The following is a 19136-nucleotide window of genomic DNA, read 5'->3' as shown; positions in this document are numbered from 1 at the left end:
ACTACATACTTTCGATTCACCAACCAGCTTGCGCGTAATGAAAAAATCGGAACATTTCTCTTGAATCCAACATTTGGCAGCACTGGATTATTTTTGTTTTGATAAACTGAAAATGAAATGAAGTTATGAAATTTCATTGCTTTACAACTCATTTCACCGAAACGTAAGCAATATTTGGAAGCACTGGTCTATGCATATCGCTAAGTGGCTAAAAGCAAAAAACGGTTCATATTCATAGTCAAAACTAAGCCGGCGCTAAAGTTAGCTGCTGCTTTATGGCATAATTTTTAATGGACTATCTTTCAAAACCAAAAGGAAACTGCAATTAACTTAAAAGTGGAATTAATTTTCACAACAAATACGCCTCAAAGTAGCTTGTACATTGGCAAACTGTTGCTTTCACGTAGAAAATTTTCATTTGGCGAGTAACGGGCTTCTTTAGCGAGTAGATAAATGCTGAATAAAAAAATGTCCCTTCAATATATATTATATAATTTTTTATCGAATTTCATTGCCTTTGAAAGCATTTCACGTTAAAGTATGCAAAATAGTTTAAAAAATAAATCTCTACTTGTACTTAGACACACTGGCCTAGACTTTCCGCTTGTGAGCTAAGCGGCTAAAGACAAAGTTTCTTGTTTTCACATAAAAATTTTTTGCTTGAAGAGCAGCGGAGTGCTCTACCAGGTAGCAAAGAAAAAATGAATTAAAATAAGCTGATATTTTCCAAGTGTGGCCCCCGTAGCCAAATGTTTGGTGTGTAACTACCATTCGGGAGTACGTAGGTTCAATTCTACGTGCATGATACAGATAAAAGTTAGAAAAAGTGTTTTCTAATAGCGGTCACCTCCCGGCAGCCAATTGCAAACCTCGAGTGCATTTCTGCCATGACAAAGCTCTTATATAAAATAATTTGTTGTTTGGAGTCGGCTTAAAGCCGTAGGTCCCTCCATTTGTGGAGCAACATCAAGATGACCGCCACAAATAAGATTGGGCTCGGCTAAACACCTAACAGAAGTGTAATCGCCAATTAATATATTATTATTTTTTTTTTCATTTTTTTTTAGCTTTAATATTTCCCAAGATATTAACCTAACTTCCTGTCAAGCAATTGTTCAAGTTTCATACGTGTAGATAACCCACCCTTTTTATACATACCTACACATATTTATATTTATTACAATATATGAATGCTTACCGTCATTTGTGTTATTCTTGTTATATCTACAGGTAACCAACCCCGCCAGCAGTACACAGCTGTCTCTCCTTTATATTGTGGCTCCTCAACTCATTGTTTCATTGCTGCGCGCACTCGTATTTACTCGCTCACCAATCAAGCATTCTAGCGACCAAAACCATTCTGTCAACTAACAAACTGCCTGGCTGACTGACTTACTGACTGTTTGTTGTTTTTAGACGTCGGCGACAACGACAGCAGCAGCAGCAGCAGCCGCAGCAGCAGAATTATTTACAGCGACAACTGTGCAATACAAAGTGTCGATGACGATGACGCGCGAACACATGAATTGACTGAGTCACAGCAGCAGTCAGTTACTTAGTTCATTTCATTGTTGGTGCGCTCAGTTGACGCGGTCATACTGTCGTTTGAGCTGTTGTTGGTGGTGTTTTTGGAGCACGAACGAGCATACGGGCATTCACAGCCGTACACAGTGGAGCTTCGCAAGTCGTTGGCGTTGACGTTGGCCGGCAGTTGCATTCGACGCGCCATCGAATCGGGTTGTAGTGTAGTCGTCGTGTACCGATGTAGCTACGTGAGTGCTGTGGAGTAGCTGGGTTACGTCGCGTCGTTAAGGTCGTCAGCAAATTTTTTCCGCACAGCGACTCGTCGTTCGTATGTGGCTCGTTTTCGTTTGCCGTTTGCCGTCAGCAGCGTTGTCAACGTCACAGGCACTGAATGCGCGGTGGTGTGAACAGTGTTTTTGGGCTGTAGATCATGCCAAATACGGGCCGGCAGTTGACAGGCTAACACAGCAGTGCGAATTAGAATAGAATCAAGTGACAACGGTTTGGCGTATGAATTTGCAAGTGTAAATATTTAACGCAAAAAAAAAACAAAAGAAACAACCAAAAAGTGAATAAAAATGCATAAACGAGTTAAAGCAAAGAAATGTGATTTTCGCAAGGATTTCTAATTAGAAAATAAAATGATAAATCATAAGTGATACGAAGCAAAAAAACAAAAAAACAAGCAGAGAGAAGCAAAAAGCTACTGCATTCATAACAATAACAACCAGCACAACAATAACACCAAAGTGTAGTGCGACATTCCAGTACTAGCCGTCAGTGTGTATGGGCGCGAGTGTGTGTGCTTTTTTTGTGATTTTTTCCCCATTTTGCTTTGCGCAGGCGTGCACGCCCTTCCTTATGGTCGCGACGTCGGCAGCTGCTCATACAAAGTAGTAAAATAAACATCTTTTGTATGTTTCTCGTATTGTTTCGCTTAAATTGCTGATGCCTAGCGAAATGACTGATTCCATAAAATTATCCGAAATGCAACGCAGTAGTATCGAATTCGAACGTCAACGACATTTGGCCAACTGGTTTATCAAAAGTAGTCCGCACATGGCAACACCGACGACTGTCGCTACCGTTGCTACAACAACAACAACAGCAAGCTCAGCAGCCGCAGCAGCAGCTGGTGCAACAACAGATAACACAACTGCTAGCAATGCAGTGTGTGCAACAACAAAAAATACCACAGTATCAACAACAAATCTAGTAGGTGAGTACCTAGCAGATATCGTCGAAAGTTTGTGTGTGTGTGAAAAAATTAAAAAAACAATTAAAAAAAAAATTGCGAAAATGCAGAAGAAAGGGTAGTTGCCTGCGGCAGTTACTAGGCGGCAAACAACAACAATGCGAATTTATGAGCAAAATTTCCAATGATGATGAAATGCTCATTGCGATCAATTAATCATTTTAATCGTTCTGGCAATGAAATTGTTGAACTTTTCGCTTGTCACGCGCACATTGACAATAAACTGTGAACGTTCTGAGTGATTAATAAGGTGTTTAACAGGGTTTAAATTAAGCTGAAATATAAAGATCCTTTTAGATAAAGTTTCGGAAATGCTTAAAAGAAGTGTTCGGAGTTATTCCTTTTTTTGAAGTGAAACTTCTTTTGTCTCGAAGGATGAAACGCTGTGAGGAGTAAAACCATAGCGTTTCATCTACATGTGACGCTACGCCAGCGCCATCTGTTAAAAGCGTGGCGTGGATGAAACGCTGTGAGGAGTAAAACTACGCTAAACTACGTAAAACTCACGCTATGCCAGCGCCATCTGTTAAAAGACTGGCGTGGCGTGGCGTCGTGAATGTAATGCGGTCGTTTATTATTGCATTCTTATCGAATGTAATTTGTAAATATGACATTTGATTGACGGCCGCCGTAGCCGAGTGGGTTGGTGCGTGATCACCATTCGGAATTCACAGAGAGGTCGTTGGTTCGAATCTCGGTGAAAGCAAAATTAATGAAAACATTTTTCTAATAGCGGTCGCCCCTCGGCAGGCAATGGCAAACCTCCGAGTGTATTTCTGCCATGAAAAAAATCTGCTCATAAACATATCATAAAACAAAATGAAATAAATGTATAAAAAAAAAAAAAAAAAAATTTTCTTGTGATTCGAACCAAGGATTTCGGATCGGAAGCCCACATTGCTAGCCGCTGGGCTATCGCGCTGTGCTGTCGCCGCAAAATAATGTATCATAAATCTGTTTACCATACCAAAGACCATACACTTTGCGAACGCATTTCGGTGGAAACAGTTGACAGTTATCCCAAACACAATATTATATTAGTAACGCGAGACGCGTCATAGAGTGTGTGTGTAGTTTTGAGCAAATCTTACAAACATATTTTGTTTTGTTGATTGATTTCTGTTAAATATGGCATCAAATCAGCAAAAACGGAAACCGAAAACAGGTGCTGAACGGCAACGTGAGTATTTGGAGCGTAAAAAATTAAGAGCTACTGTTGAACACCGTGACAGTGAATCCTCCGGTTGTACGATAAGTGATAATTTGTAGTACCAACAACAAGATGCGGAACTACCATTGATGCAGTATTTCATCGATACCTTGATAGATTAGAATGTAGATCATTTTTTACGTATTTCAGTTACCATAAAGCCCTTGTTTCATTTTTGGAAAACGAATCCAATAATGATAATGACAATGCCGAGAACCAAATGTAATTGAGTACAATAAATTCATTTCTTTTTATATTAAAATAAATAAATAATTCTGTTTAATAAAATTCCATTCCATGCTTTCCATGACTTCTGCATGCATTATATTGAAATAATAGTTAAATTATTGATTTGTTGATAAAAGAAGTTTCACTTCAATCGTGCGGGTTCCGTGAACTACCACACACTTTCTTTTTTTCTCATACAGTTTGAACCCACACTCGAAGCTCTAAGCTGCGTTTGACCTAAAATGTGGGTACGTCCTGATGATGACAGAAGGTTATTCGTGCTTTCGAATGTTTTGAGGCTTTGGTTGATGGCAGAAGGTTCTTCGTTTTGCCCTCATTCACCACCACTCACATTCGCCTCGCTTACATCGTCGAGAAGGTAGTTTCGCGCGGTTGCTGAGTAGATGATGTAAATTTCTTACGATGGCATACGCCAGTAATTTTATGTTTAATCGAAAAAAAAATTGTGCTTGAGCGATTAAGTGCTGCTGCTCGAGCAATCTTTTACAGCATCAGATTAAAGTAGTCACCCTCTCTGAAGCTTCGTTTGATATCAAACGGCTTAAGGAGACCCGGTGGTGTACAGCACGAAAATTTCACCTATTTTCACAATTTTTTTTTTTTTTTTTGCATTAAAAATTAAAAAAACGATATTTCCACTTTTTGCGTTTATTACTACATCTATTAACAAAACGAAAAACTTTTTATTTTATTTTAAAAACAATATTTATTATGATAAAAATGCCGCTGAAGATGGCCCTCTCGAAAAATCGGACCCGGACGGTGTTGGTGATTTCAAGACTTGTAGTCATCTTAAACACAAAATTCAAGAAGATTCTTAATCATAAAGTGAAAATATTAACAATTGACAAAATGGCGCGCTTTTGAAAAAAAAGTTCGTAAAAACGGGTATTTTTTCACTCGGTTTTATTGTAAAAAATAAGAAATTATTTAAATAATTAAAATTATGATTCTAGTTCGGATGATAGCCATATTAAAATTTCAAGTGATTCGGTTGAATATTTTATTTTATTTTTCATATCCGTCGTTTCGGAAAAGGTCGTTTTGAGAAAAATGGTTTTAAAGTTTCAGGTCCAGGAGCGCGCGGACCGATCTCTACCTGGCTAATGAGCTGTAGAAGCTATAATATTGTGAATTTCCGCATGAAAATTTCCCAGTATATTCTTAAGATACTATACTTGCGAAATATAGAAAAAACAAAATATCGATTTTTTGAAATTTCTAGACCACCCTTAATGAGGTTTTCCTCAATTCTAATGGAGCTGCTGGTATTGCTCAACATCATTTTGCACAAATCGTATTAGTCTTCTGGACTTACAAAATTCAGACGTCGCGTTTTATAGGAAATTACTTTTCGTGCCGTCGATTTTCATTTCATGCGTCTTCTTCAAGACTTAGCGTGTTGTGAATATCTGGAAAATTATAGTTTCTACGGATCTGAAGCCACACTGATAAAGATCAAGTTTAATGCTGGGTTTAAGCCTTACCCAAATTACGCTCGAGCTCGACAGCTCGAGCCTGATTGCGATTCTTGAAAGACTAAAAATACTGCTGCAATTGATATAATTTGCAGGCTCACCCTTATTAAAAATTGTGCAGAACACACTTAAATCCCAAGCCATTGAGTATTCTTCCAGCTATTTACCCTGTATTTGGCTTCTGCCCTGTTGATACCACAGTATAGTTGTGGACCGTGAACATCTGCCTACGACACCGCCCTAGCGAGTTCATCAGCAGTTTCATTATCTTTTACTCCAGTGTGATTCGAAACTCAGCAAAGTGCAATTTTACTTATTGCCCAAAGTTGGTTTATTATATATCCACAACTATATCCTATCTACCTCATCCGCGGAATGTGCTCGTCCACTGCGAACTGGGAGGCGGTTCGAGTGTTGGACGGAAAAATAACGCTACGACTTCAATGCATTGAATGGGAGCGCACGGCCCAACAGCAGCAGCTGCAGTTGCAAGTATGTCACGGAAAGGAACTGTTTCTGGACAGACGACGACAAGATGATAGTTCGTAAATACTGCGCTATCGCAAATTTTCCGATATTTCATTTCCTCCAGAACCACTTATGAGAATAGTGGGAGGAGTGGATACTATCGCTGGCGTAAAATCGTCATACGTTTACAAGAGAGGGACCTGAGACAGGTACCTGATTGTGTCAATGGACATTTTTGAATGTTCCGGACAGAATGCTTAAACGGCCTTTAAACAGCTGAACAGGTAAATAGTCCCGATGTAAGAACTATTTCTGCGATATTTCTGTCTTTGGTAAAGACCCAGGTAACGACAACAAAAAGGGACCAAGAGTTTTATAATTTTATATTTGTTAGTTAATAATTGTTAATACTCATTGAGAGATTTATTGTGCTCCTTTCTTGGCCTCAAAGTATTTTCCTGAGCCCAACTACCTCGATAAATTTATTGAGTTTCCTCCCCTGGTAAAATATCTTTACCCAGGTGTTTGTCTGCTTAATGCTTCAGTGTTGGGCCCGACACAAACACAAGTTTGGCAGTTTCATTTTCCTCCCACAGAACCTGCAAGTTCCCATGTTAGTAAGCTGAGCTCAGTTATTAAGTGTCCAACTAAGTTCTCGCTGTTTTTTTTTATGGAATACAACTTTATTCTGAAAAAATGGTTACAATTGAATTATTGAAAGTATTGCCCATCGCTGGCTACTACTTTTTCTCATCTTTCTGGTAGATCTCGTACACCGTCGCGGTAAAACTGTTCTTCTTTTGAGGTTATCCACAGATCAAGCAATTTTTTTATGCCTTCATATGAATGAAACTTGGGTCAGCTAGACCATGTGCCATCGATCGGAGCAGGCGATAATCGGACGGCGCAATATCTGAAGAATATGGTGAGTGGGGTAGGATTTCTCATTTTAGTGTTTCTAGGTAAGGGTTTGGCAATGTGAGACCGAGCGTTGTCGTGCTGTAGAATCCCTTTTTCATGTCTCTCCGCGTATTGCGGCCGCTTTTCGCGCAGTGCTCGGCTCAATCGCATCAATTGAAGTCGATACCGATCCCCAGTGATGGTTTAGCTTGGTTTTAACAGTTCATAATAACTAACAACAACTTGGCCCCACCAAATACATTGCATAATCTTCGCAGCGTGAATATTCGGTCGAGGGGACGACGTAGAAGCATGACCGGACAGTCGCCATGACTTTCTTTTCTTTGGATTGCTGTAATGAACCCATTTTTCATCACCCGTCACGATGCGATGAAGAAAACCCTTCCTTTTTTGTCGCTGGAGCAGTTGTTCACAGACGAAAAAACGACGTTCAATATCCTTTGGTTTTAACTCATACGGAACCCTTGGAAATGGATTGGCGGGTAGCTCCTAATACTGAAACAAGCTCTTCTTGCATTTGACACGGATCCTCATTGGCAATTTCTCCAATTCAGCGTTTTCGAAGGTTTTGGCCTTCCTTCACGCGGCACGCGGACAGTCGTCAACATAAAAATCACCGTCTTTGAGGTGACGGAACCAATCTCGGCACGTTGCTTCACTTAAAGCAGCATCTCCATAAATTGTTTGTAGCTCTCGATGGGCTTCAGCTGCCGTTTTTTTCGAATGAAAGAGGAAAATCAACACTTCCCGCAAATGACGATTATTCGGCACAAAATCAGACATTTTCACAAAACCACCGGTACCAAAGCAAAATCACTTATGTGTCGAAGCAGTTTGTTTACCATATGTCTAAGCTTGGTTTATGACGTTTAGGTTGTGCTGGAGTCGACTAGCACACACAGCTGGCGGCGTCTATTGACAAACAGCGGGAACTTAGTGGCACACCTAATAAAATTCCTGTGATGATTTCAAAATTGTTCTTGCTTCTCTCCATACAATTTTAAATCAGCTTAGATTAAACTGACCTATCATTGATCTTCAGAATGATCTTCTTTGTCTTTTCTCTACTTCCTGAATAAGAGAGGAGAAGTTACACTTTTCGAGGCCATAAAATGGCTTTGGACTTATAAAAGAGCCTGGACCTGCAACATTATGTTTTCAACTGAAACAAAAATTTTGATAATGTTTTTTTAATAAGCAATGAAATGAAATTTTTAGTTTATCTTTTTTTTTTTTTGATAATTAATTAAACAATTTTTTGTTAGACACTTAACGCACTTAAATTTACATTTTATTTATCACTTTCGTGTTCGATTTGATAAGTGAGCCGATTGAGTCTCCATCGCCACTCGCTAGAATTCATTTCAATTTCCTCAGCGAAGCTCACGAAATCACGATATTTTCTATTCGGAAATGTCTAGAATTCATTATGCTTCTAATGTTTTGATTTCTGGAGCTTTGAGAAAATTTAATTCGCTTTCAAATCCCATTGCTCTTGATTTTTTCTTCAAAGAATACGTCTTCGAAATGAAGGAATTTCTAAATATTCTCCAAAATTCATGCTTTGTAAACTGCAAAAAATGTCATTTTCTACGTTAAAACCAAGGCGAATCTATTAAAGGTGGTGTTATAAATCAGCTGAGTTAATTTCTTTTTCTTTCGCCGTGTCCATGTGGCTGCCAGTCCATAATGAAACAAGGCGAATCAATTTTTTGTTTTCTACTTTTTCAATACTTTGCAGTGGTAATCAAACGTACAAAACATTGTTGTTGGTCTAGTGCTAAGACCTTTAATGAATGCGCCTTGGTTAAAATGAAATACGTGAGTAAAACAATATGTAAAGTACAGTGGACGTCCAATATAAAGAATCTTATGTTCAGCCCTAATTCGTAAAATTTAAAAAATTTCTAATTAGCGTAAATTTTTTTTACCCACAATACCAACATATTTTCAATTAAATCTGCAACTAAATGCATTCATTTAAAAAAGTATAAGTATTATTAGTAATCTATTTGAGTTGTACTTGAAAGAATGAATAAATAAATAAAAAAAGCCAAGCGATGAAGATTTTAGGCGGGTGCACTTGAAGTGTTTTGTCCCATGTAAGAAGTGCTTCGAGGATTTGAAAGGGCGCGGACACAAGTGTATTATGGATGAATGGCAGAGTTGGCCCATATACCCTTTTTGGGTGTGTGGACGAGGTCCTCGTACTATTTGTGGCGTGCGTCTTTTTGTTTTTCCACAAATGGTGGGACCTACAGGTTTAAGCCGACTCCGAATGGCAGATATTTTTTTATGAAAAGATTTTTCATGGCAGAAATACCAGGTGTATACCTATGAAACGAGACTTTTTTTCAATTTCAAACGTTCATTAACAAAAAATGGTTACAAATTTAAACTTCAAAATAATAGCCATCGCTAGCGACACATTTTTTCCATCTCTCAGGCAATTTGTGGATGCCGCGCTAAAAAAATTGGCCGTCTTTGGCCGCAAACCAATCATCGAGCCATTTTTTGGCTTCTTCGTGAGAATTCAAGCGCTGCTCGGAAAGTGCGTGGCCCATCGATGCAAACAAATGATAAGCAGAAGGCGCTAAGTCTGGTGAGTAAGCCGCACGCACCAGCGGCTCCCAATCGTACGTCTCCACCAATTCCCGGGTCGCTCTTGTTCGAAGTGGCGGTGCATTGTCATCAAGTCAGTTCCATCTTCCGACCTTTAAAATCATGCCCATGTCTTTCAAACGCTTGGAAACGGTTTCTGGGTCACTCCCAACTGCTCTGCCATAATTTCTTGCGTTTGACCATCATCTTCATCCAACAATGCTAGCAAACTTTTTCGGTGGCCGGCCACGGTTCTCGTTCTCTACGCTAAAATCACCACTTCGGAGTTTTTCAAACCACCTGAAGCACTGTGCTCTACTTAGAGCATGTCCACCATAAGCTTCTATAAGCATTTGATGAGCTTGAGAAGCGTTTTTCTTCAATTGATAACAGAAAATCAACGATGTCCGCAAATCGTAGTTTGAAGGCACGAAATTCGACATTTTTAAGAGCGACAAAAATGCATTGTTGAATGAAACGTAACAAACAATGAACTGAATATTGTTGACAGATGACAGACGAAAAAACAAGACATTTGAGAAGGTTTAAAAATACTCCTAGCGACATCTATGGACTAATAGCTGAAATTCTCATTTCATAGGTATATACCTGGTACACTCGTAGGGTTGCCATTGCCTGCCGCGGGGCGACTGCTATTAGAAAGAACTTTTTCTTCATTTTGGTATTGCACGGAGATTCGAACCTACGTTTTTCGTTTTTCTGCACCAACCCATTCGGTTTCGGCGGCCGCCTTTATGCTTATCTACACATATTATCAAACTTTCCGCTATAGAGAAGGAACTTTCCACAAGGCGGCCTTAACATGGGTTATATGCCTTACCCACTTTCTGTAGAAAAACAACGAGGTATCACATCTTTAACCGTTCATTTGAGATCTCGACTCTTTTTTCCTCTGTGGTCAATAGAATTTGACTTATTAGCGTATGCAATCAGTGTTTTTCTATTTTCCAGGAGACATTCTAATGCCGTATCAAGCATAACAGCACAGGCACTTACATACGTTCAAACGTAACTATGGCCATACATCACTTCGGTGTAGCCCATGTCCGACATGATGGATGCGCAGTCCTCTAGTATTGACTCTGCATATGAAAAATTCTTCACCGCTTCTGCTTCTTTATGACTTCGTTAGATAATTTTCCATGCCTTGCTTTGTGTACTGCAAAAACAAACCACTCAGCTGGTAGTTTGTCTAGCTGGCCATACAGCTATAAATTTACTTGCGCTAAAATTTTTTCAACTATTTCTAGTTACCATTCTTTAGCTTTATCTAATTAACTGTGAAGTGCATTACTCATTCTACCGTAATTTATTAACATAACATCCTCTCTCCTCTTTGCTTGCAGGTGGCAACCATACAAATGGCATGTCAGCGTCAGCCGCCTCACATCATCACCAACAGCAATTGAGTGCCAAGCATCACAACAGTTGTGGTGGTGGTGGTGGTAGTGGTGGTGCTGGTGGCAGCAGCGGTAATCCACCGCCCGTCTTTTTCTTAGTCTCCAGCAATGGCAACACAAATGGCAATATCGTCAATGGCAAGCACAGCAGCAATGCGTCACCGGCTGCTACAGGTGTTGCTACGCCGCCCAATGCGATAAGTGGTATGTAATTAGTAAGCAGATTTACTAAATTTTTTCTTGCTTCTTTTCTTGTTTTTTCTTTTCTGCGCCAATATATGCAGATGACTAATTACACTTTGTGCATTACAGCTGTCTCCGGCGGTCCGTTAGGCCATTTCGCACCCGTCGAGGGACGCAAACCCAAGCTGCGACGTTTCAACTCGCACGACACCAGCGCGAATATGTTCTCGGTGGCCGATTTCGAGAATGCACGCCTAGCGCGACGCAATGAAATCGAAATGAAACAACGTTTGGCACGACGCATGCGTATGAGTGCCAATGGCGGCTACGCTTGTTCGGCTGGCGGCATGGGCGCGAACTTGGCTAGTGGCAGTGGCGTGGGCGGCAATGGCTGTGGGCTGGGTGCAAGTGGCAACGGCATGGGTGTGGGTACGGGCGGCAGCAGCATGTGTGGTGGTGGTGATTACTCCACCGGTGACAGCAAGGCATCCAAATATAGCAATGAGGTGAGTAGCTCATAGCAAAATAGTGCATTAAAAGCGTTTATGTCTTACGTTGAAATTAATTTCAATATATTTTCACACATCATTTGCAGTCGCAACACGAGCCATTGCCAGCGGATATCTTTCTCGATCGCTACTCATTGCCACGCGTTGTCCGCATTTCGTATAAAACGAAATTCTCTGATGAAACATTGCAATCGTCCTCGTCGAATGGCTCCTCCACAGCCACAACGAATACCACAGGCACCAGTGCCTCCAATTCGTCGGTGAGTGCTTGTGGTCTAACGGTGGCTATTAACACCGGCACCTCCTCATCGACGGCCTCCTCAAGCGGTAATGTGAATGCGCACAGCTCGGGTGCTACGAATACGAGCAGCAGTGGCGGTGGTGGTGGTGGTGGTGGTAGTAGTGGCGAGAGAGTAGGTTCAAAGCACTCCACACCACATAACACAACATCTCCATCCGCCTCAGCTACAGCAACTCAGTCAAATACAGCAATTAACGGTAATAGCAATGCAGATGCGGAACAACGCGAAGATCATGGCGAATTATTTTTGTTGTATCGGCTGATACGGCAACGTCACATTTTTCACGGACATAATGCTAAAACTGCGGCAGCGAGTCGCAAAAAAGGCGTGCTGATACCGCAAGAATTTCCAGGTGAGTCGAATGCGCAAAATGTGCTGACACATTAGTTGAGAGCGATTTTACACCCCTTGGTATTTTAATTTAGTTCGTAAAGGTTTCACATATACACACATACAGACGTACAAGTGATTCATAGTAAGCGAAAAGTTCTGGAATTTTTTAAAATATGACTGTTTGAATCGACACTTGAAAGGGAATACAGTTTTTAGCTGCAATTGTGAAATACCTAAACTTTGATGATGAATAGCACAGAACAGGCGGACTTGATTAATCATTGAATTTAGGGATTTTTTCGCATAACTGTTTTTCACAAAAAACACATAAATGCAATAAAAAGTAAAATTAATAATTAGAAGGTGGCGCAAAATTAATCATCCTTTCGGAAGATTTGAAATTTTTGCAAATGGCGTCGTGCGCCAAGCATATTTGGCACTTATAAATTAGACATCTGCAGATAAGCGATAAAGCGCGAAAAGCTCAAAATAATGATTTCCATCACTCAAAATATTTTTTTTTATTTATCAAAAACACAATTCGATGATTCATCTCGACAAAAACGGTAGCTATTCCACATTTTAACAAGTTTTGACTATTTTCATTATTATTTTTTAATATTCATAATTTTTTTTTATAAAAGTAGCTCTTTATCTAACAAAACCCATATACTAGATGGTTCAATAAATTTTGCGTTTCGATAAGAAAAACACAATTTTATGGCTTGAAATACACAAAACAAAAAAAATATATATATATTAAAGAAACCAAAATAAAAAAATAAATTATTTTAATAAAATGAAAAAATTGTAAATAAAAACCAAATTATTTTCATATAGTTTAAAAACAAAATTTAAATAAAACAAACAACTATTTTAATAAAATAAAAAAAAAATATTTACTAAAATAAAAAAACAAAAATATTTTAATAAAATGAAAAAATTCTAAATAAAACAAAAACTATTTTAATAAAATAAAAAAAAAAATAATAAAATAAAAAAAAAATTAATAATATAAAAAAAAAATTAAAAAATTTATTTAAAAACCAAATTATTTTAATAAAATAAAAAAATTTAATAAAAACAAACTCATTTTAAGAAAATACAAAAAAAAAATATTTAACTAAAATATATTAGAAAAAAAAAATTATTTTAATAAAATGAAAACATTGTAAATAAAAACCAAATTATTTTGATATAATTATAAAACAATTTAAATTAAACAAACAACTATTTTAATAAAACAAAAAACATATTTTAATAAAATAAAAAAAATAAAAAAATGTATTTAAGAACAAAATTATTTTAATAAAATAAAAAATTTAAATAAAAACTAAATTATTTTAATAAAATTAAAAAAACATTATTTTACTTAAATAACAAAATAATTATTTTACTAAAATAAGAGAAAAAATTATTTTAATAAAATAAAAAACATATACAAAAATTTGTTTAAAAACAACATTATTTTAAAAAATTTAGGTAAAAACAAAATTATTTTATTAGAATAGAAAAATATATTTTAATTAAATAAAAAACAAATATTTTAATAAAATAAAAAAATTGTAAATAAAAACCAAATTATTTTGTTAAAATCAGAAAAAAATTTTAAATAAAACAAAAAACGATTTAATAAAAAAAAAAAAAATATTTTAATAAAATAAAAAAATATATAAAAATGTATTTAAAAACAAAATTATTTTAATAAAATAAAAAATGTAAATAAAAACAAAATTATTTTAATAAAACAAAAAAAAAAAATTTTTACTAAAATGAAAAACAAAAAATTATTTTAATAAAATGAAAAAATTGTAAATAAAAACCAAATTATTTTGATAAAATAAAAAAAAGGTTAAATAAAACAAAAAACTATTTTAATAAAATAAAAAAAAAATTTTACGAAAGGTGATTCTTCTTATTTATTATTTTATTGTCCTAAAGCCAAAACCAGCTAAAGTAAGATATGTTGTTTTGTCAAAAGTCCATTTAAATATATTATATTTTCAATCCAGTCGTAATTGAATGCAAAAATATTCTGAAAATTTAATAAATTAAGAAGCATTGGCAACAGCGCACATGGGAACAAAGAATATAAAAGTAATAAATATTTGTATGCATGTGAATGCAGAATCGAAAAAAACAACAACAACAAAATACTAATAAAAAATAGCTACGTACATACATTTTCCCCCTACTTTGCTTCGAATTTCAAAATACCCATGGTTTATGTCGAGTTGAAATGGCATTAGCTTTTGAATGCAATTGGCTGTCATTAATAAAAAGTACTTTTGGCCGGCAACAGTAGCGGCTAAAATTGGCATAACGGTCATTATATTAGAAACAACAAACAAGCGAGCTACCAAAGTATGTACTACATATGGATTTCCATTCAAACAAACAAACACTCACACACCATCATGCAGGCACACATACATACATACACACCGCCACACTCATAGTTACACGTTTGCACTGACTTGACTGGCTATAATCATATGAAAAATGCAAATGGGATGTAAAAATGGGTCATAAAATGGTATAATCAACAATAACAAAAACAACTACAAGCATGGCAAGGCAAATGAAGGCAGCAAACCCAGCAGCAGGGTGATGAGTGAAAGTGCACACCTACATACATACATACACATGCATGCTTGTATATATTTGTATTTGTGTATGTACGCAAACATATGTATTTGTGTGCAATGAAAGGAAAACAATAAATGAAATGATTATTGCAGCCAGTCGGTTGGCTATGCCAAATGTCCTTCTCACAACAGTTGTCATCATTTGCTGTCAACGACTTCGACAAAAGCGACGATGGCTACACAGCATTGTTGATGATGCCTACATGCTCCTATTATTGTTCACGTTGCTATAAAATGTTGTAGTTGTTGTTGTTGTTGTATATAAGTATATGCATGTGTGCCTTTGCTGTTGCCATTAGCGTATTTGTATTTTGTATAAAAAAGTCTTATAGTTATGGCGCGTTGTTAGCCATGATAATGCCATAATGCCAACAGTTTTGGTTAAATGTTGCTGAGCCGATGTCGCTCAGGCGGCATGTTGTTGTTGTGTTTGTTGTTCGTATGTTCGATGTTGGCAGCTATTGTTGCTATATTATAACATTACTGTTTACACAATGGCACTTTAACATTATGGAACTTATTTTCCTTGTCTGCTTATCTGTATATGTATATAGACGCATGTATGTATGTATCGGGTGTTTTTTGAAGAGTTTGAGAACGTAAAATGGTTGGTTGAATATGTATGTCAGTGAGTGTGGACGTGCTCTTCTTTTCTGCTCCACAGTTTTCGTGCTTACTAAGCTGTAATTTTATAATTTAACAGTTCATAATTTGAAAATTTGCGTGCGTGAGATAGCGACTCTTTTTTAAAAATAAATATCTATTTAATAAAATTATCAAATGCACTCTTTATGTGGCCTAAAGATTGATCGCAACCAAGTTGAAATTCAATATTCCCGGTGTAGTGAAGAAAGTCGCAGAAAGTAAATCTGAAATCAGCCTGCAAAGAATTCTGCCAGAAATCGCTGCTCTTCGATTCGAGAATACTCGTGCCATGGATGCAATTAGTTCTCTTCAAGCCGACAGTTCAGTAACAGTTATTGCTCTGAAAAATATCTAAACTGTGCGCTGACATTGAAGAAATGCGAAAACTTGAAACTGATGTTGTCTCCTCTGCCTTTGTGCAACTGAGTGCTGAGTGTCTCCTCTCCGTCAAACACACCGGCATGCAGAACAAAATTTACGATCTGTTCTAAGGCTCATTGAATGCAGGCCTAAAAATAAATCACGAGAAAACGAAAGTAATGAAAATGCGGTCCATGAGCAGCCACCCGTTCCTCTTAAATGGTGATCAAATTGGGAACGTTGACACTTTTATTTACTGATCGAAATTGAACTAGTAGTATGCCTGAACATGAAGTATGTCTCGTTGGCACAGATTTTCCCTTAAGGTTATCTACATATGATTCACGCTATACATAAGCAAAGAGGGCCGGATCTACCATAAGTGCGGTTCTGAGGCATCGTAGAAATGTTACCCTTTTAGCTAAACCCTGCACAAAATGCTTTAGAAAAGTTAATTTCGGAATAAGCGAAATGAATTATTTACAGTCAGGCAGGCAATGGCAAACCTCCGAGTGTATTTCTGTCATGAGAAAGCTCCTCATAAAAAATGTCTGCTGTTCGAAGTCGGCTTAAAATTGTAGGTCGCCCAATTGAAACCAGCACACTTCCCGGCAGGGTACGTAGGGGTATGAGTTAAAATCTCAATTTCTTGTTTTTTGTTATTTTGTTTGTTATTTGCACTTTTCGATCGCGATCTTGCAATAATACCTGAATTAAGGGGTTACATGGGTTTCGTCGGGTAAAAAAGGTCTATTTTCAATTTTTTTTTGTGTAAGAAATTAATTATTTAATTCAAACTTTTTTCTGTCTTATAGATATTATAGATATTTAAAGAATAATTTCTGAAATTTTCAAAAAAAAAAAATTAAAACTCCTCCATTGTGACGTCGTTTCCGGTGACTCCACGAAAAAAAGGTTCGTACGCATTGTCAGCATAACTCCTGACAGGATCATCGAAAATGAAAAAACAAAAATAAGTGTTTCAGTTAAGTCAATAAACTCGTGCTTGAACGAAGGAAATAAAAAAAAAGTAAAAATTGGAATTTGGCAGACATTTTTCCAAAAAAATGAAAATTTCGGTCAAATTTGCTTGACATTTTGTTTTTTTTTTTAAATAGTTGTAATTGAAAAAAAAAAAAAAAAAAATCCTGCGTCTAAGCATGCGTAAATTGTATCTACACTTGTGTAAAATTTCATCAAGATCGGTTGAGTAGTTTTCGAGAGCATTTGACAACCGACTTTGAAAACACGGTTCCGAGAAAAACGCGTTTAAGGTTTTGAGTAACAATAAAAGTGATTTGGAGCGCATACCTTCCAAAAGCTGTATCTCCGACACTATTATTCGGATCGACTTGAAAATTTAGGATAATATTCTTGAGATGTTGTAGAAATTAATAAGCCAAAAAAAAATCGAAAAACCCACGAAACCCATTTAACCCCTTAAGTACTGCGGAAAATTCACTTTGAAAATACTAAGTGAGCTGAATTTGCATTTAAAGTAAAATACGAGTATGACATTAGAAAACAATTGAGCCGAATTAGCAATTAAAAAGTAGGAAATATTTGTCAATAGAAATGTGAGTTTTCTTAAAAAATGTATATTATGAAAAATTATTGCTAAGCAACTTTGTGCTGACTTATTTACCCTAAATACTAGTTTATTCTGCGTTAATGCTAGTTTATACATTTTTAGCAGTGATTATTCATCCTCAACACTGGTTTATCTGTCTTTAACACTACTTTGTTCTTTTTTAATACTGTTATTCATTCGCAGCACTGATTTATCAATTTTTTTACTAATTTATCCGTACTTAACCCAGGTTTGCTTACCTTTAATACTGGTTTATTCATATTTAACTCTGATTTCATAATGCTTAACTCTGGTTTTTCTTTTTAACGCTGGTTTATGCATTCTTAATACTGCTGTCCATCCTTAATACTGGTTTACTCAACTCTGATTTATTATCCCTCAAGACTAGGGTTTCAATATAACGCTATTTTTTCATTCTTAATACTGATGTCCGTCCATTTCAGGTTATTCATTCTTAACACTAGTTTATTCATACTTGATTTCTTAATACTTAGCACTGATTTGTTCACCTTTTACGCTAATTTATCAATTTTAATACAGGTGTATCTTTCTTTAGTACTGTCACCAGTTTTCAGCACTAGTTTATCCACCATCGACACTGAGTTATCCATTACCAGCATTGGGTTATCCATCCTTAACACTAGTTAGTCATTTATCCTTAACACTAATTTATCCGTTCTTAATCCTGGTTTATCTAGCCCTGATTTATTCATCTTTAACCCTGATTTATTCTCCCTTAACACATTGGTTTCCCAATATGGAGTCCAAAACTTACTTAAGAATTGCAAACACCCCGTTGAACCTTTTTTTATCTACAGTATCTGTCCAATAAATTTTGCATGATAAGAAAATTTCACAAACTCCAACCTTGCCTAATAAAAGCACTCAAGTTTTCTTGTGTTTTAAAAGAAAGTTGAGTTTTATTAATTTTTTTTTCAATTCTGACTGGCTCGAATCCACTAATAGAGGGAGTCGCTTAAGCTCCAGTTCAGGTATAGATTCTAATGTTCCAAAACTGATAGCACCCAGGTAGCATAGTCTGGTTTTCGAGAGAGCCAAACAGTAGCATAGAAGATGCTCCAGGGTTTCTCTTGTACCCGGCTCATTACAATTCCTGCAAGCTTCGTTAGGCGTTAGATTTAGCTTGTAAGCATGCGCTGCAACTAGGCAGTTCCCAGTTAGTAGAACCAATTAAAGTTCTATACTTCCTTCTATTGAACGATAGAAAATGGATAGAAAAAGGACTGGCAAGCCAAAAAGTGTAAAAACTGGCTATTCTGTTGGAACTATTGCAGTTTCGCTGAACAACTCTCCATATCGATATTTTGATCTTCTCAACAATTGAACCTTTATGTATTGACCGATTGCTGTATTTGAGCAAAAATAGTGAAACCTTAAAAAATTAAAATTCTTAGCCGTATCTAGACGCGTATTTTGA

The 19136-nt window shown here is 36.6% G+C and overlaps 1 protein-coding gene across 5 annotated transcripts in view; it reads left to right on the top strand.

Moving 5' to 3' along the window:
• Positions 1 to 1234: 1234 nt before the first annotated feature.
• LOC129247500 (uncharacterized) overlaps positions 1235 to 19136 on the top strand; it is a 77693-nt gene continuing 59791 nt past the window's right edge. For all 5 annotated transcript variants that reach the window (XR_008582560.1, XR_008582562.1, XR_008582561.1 and 2 more), the window contains exons 1-4: positions 1235 to 2743; positions 11074 to 11331; positions 11440 to 11816; positions 11906 to 12473. Coding sequence is in view for 1 of the 5 variants with exons in the window: in XM_054886648.1 (XP_054742623.1) it covers positions 2473 to 2743; positions 11074 to 11331; positions 11440 to 11816; positions 11906 to 12473 (1474 nt within the window). In the remaining 4 variants the exon portion in view is untranslated. The remainder of the gene's footprint in view (positions 2744 to 11073; positions 11332 to 11439; positions 11817 to 11905; positions 12474 to 19136) is intronic.

This window comes from Anastrepha obliqua, chromosome 5 (genome assembly GCF_027943255.1).
Source record: "Anastrepha obliqua isolate idAnaObli1 chromosome 5, idAnaObli1_1.0, whole genome shotgun sequence".
In the NCBI taxonomy this organism is placed as follows: domain Eukaryota; kingdom Metazoa; phylum Arthropoda; class Insecta; order Diptera; family Tephritidae; genus Anastrepha; species Anastrepha obliqua.
Note: the sequence above shows the minus strand (reverse complement) of the source record. Positions and strands in the feature narration are given on the sequence as shown.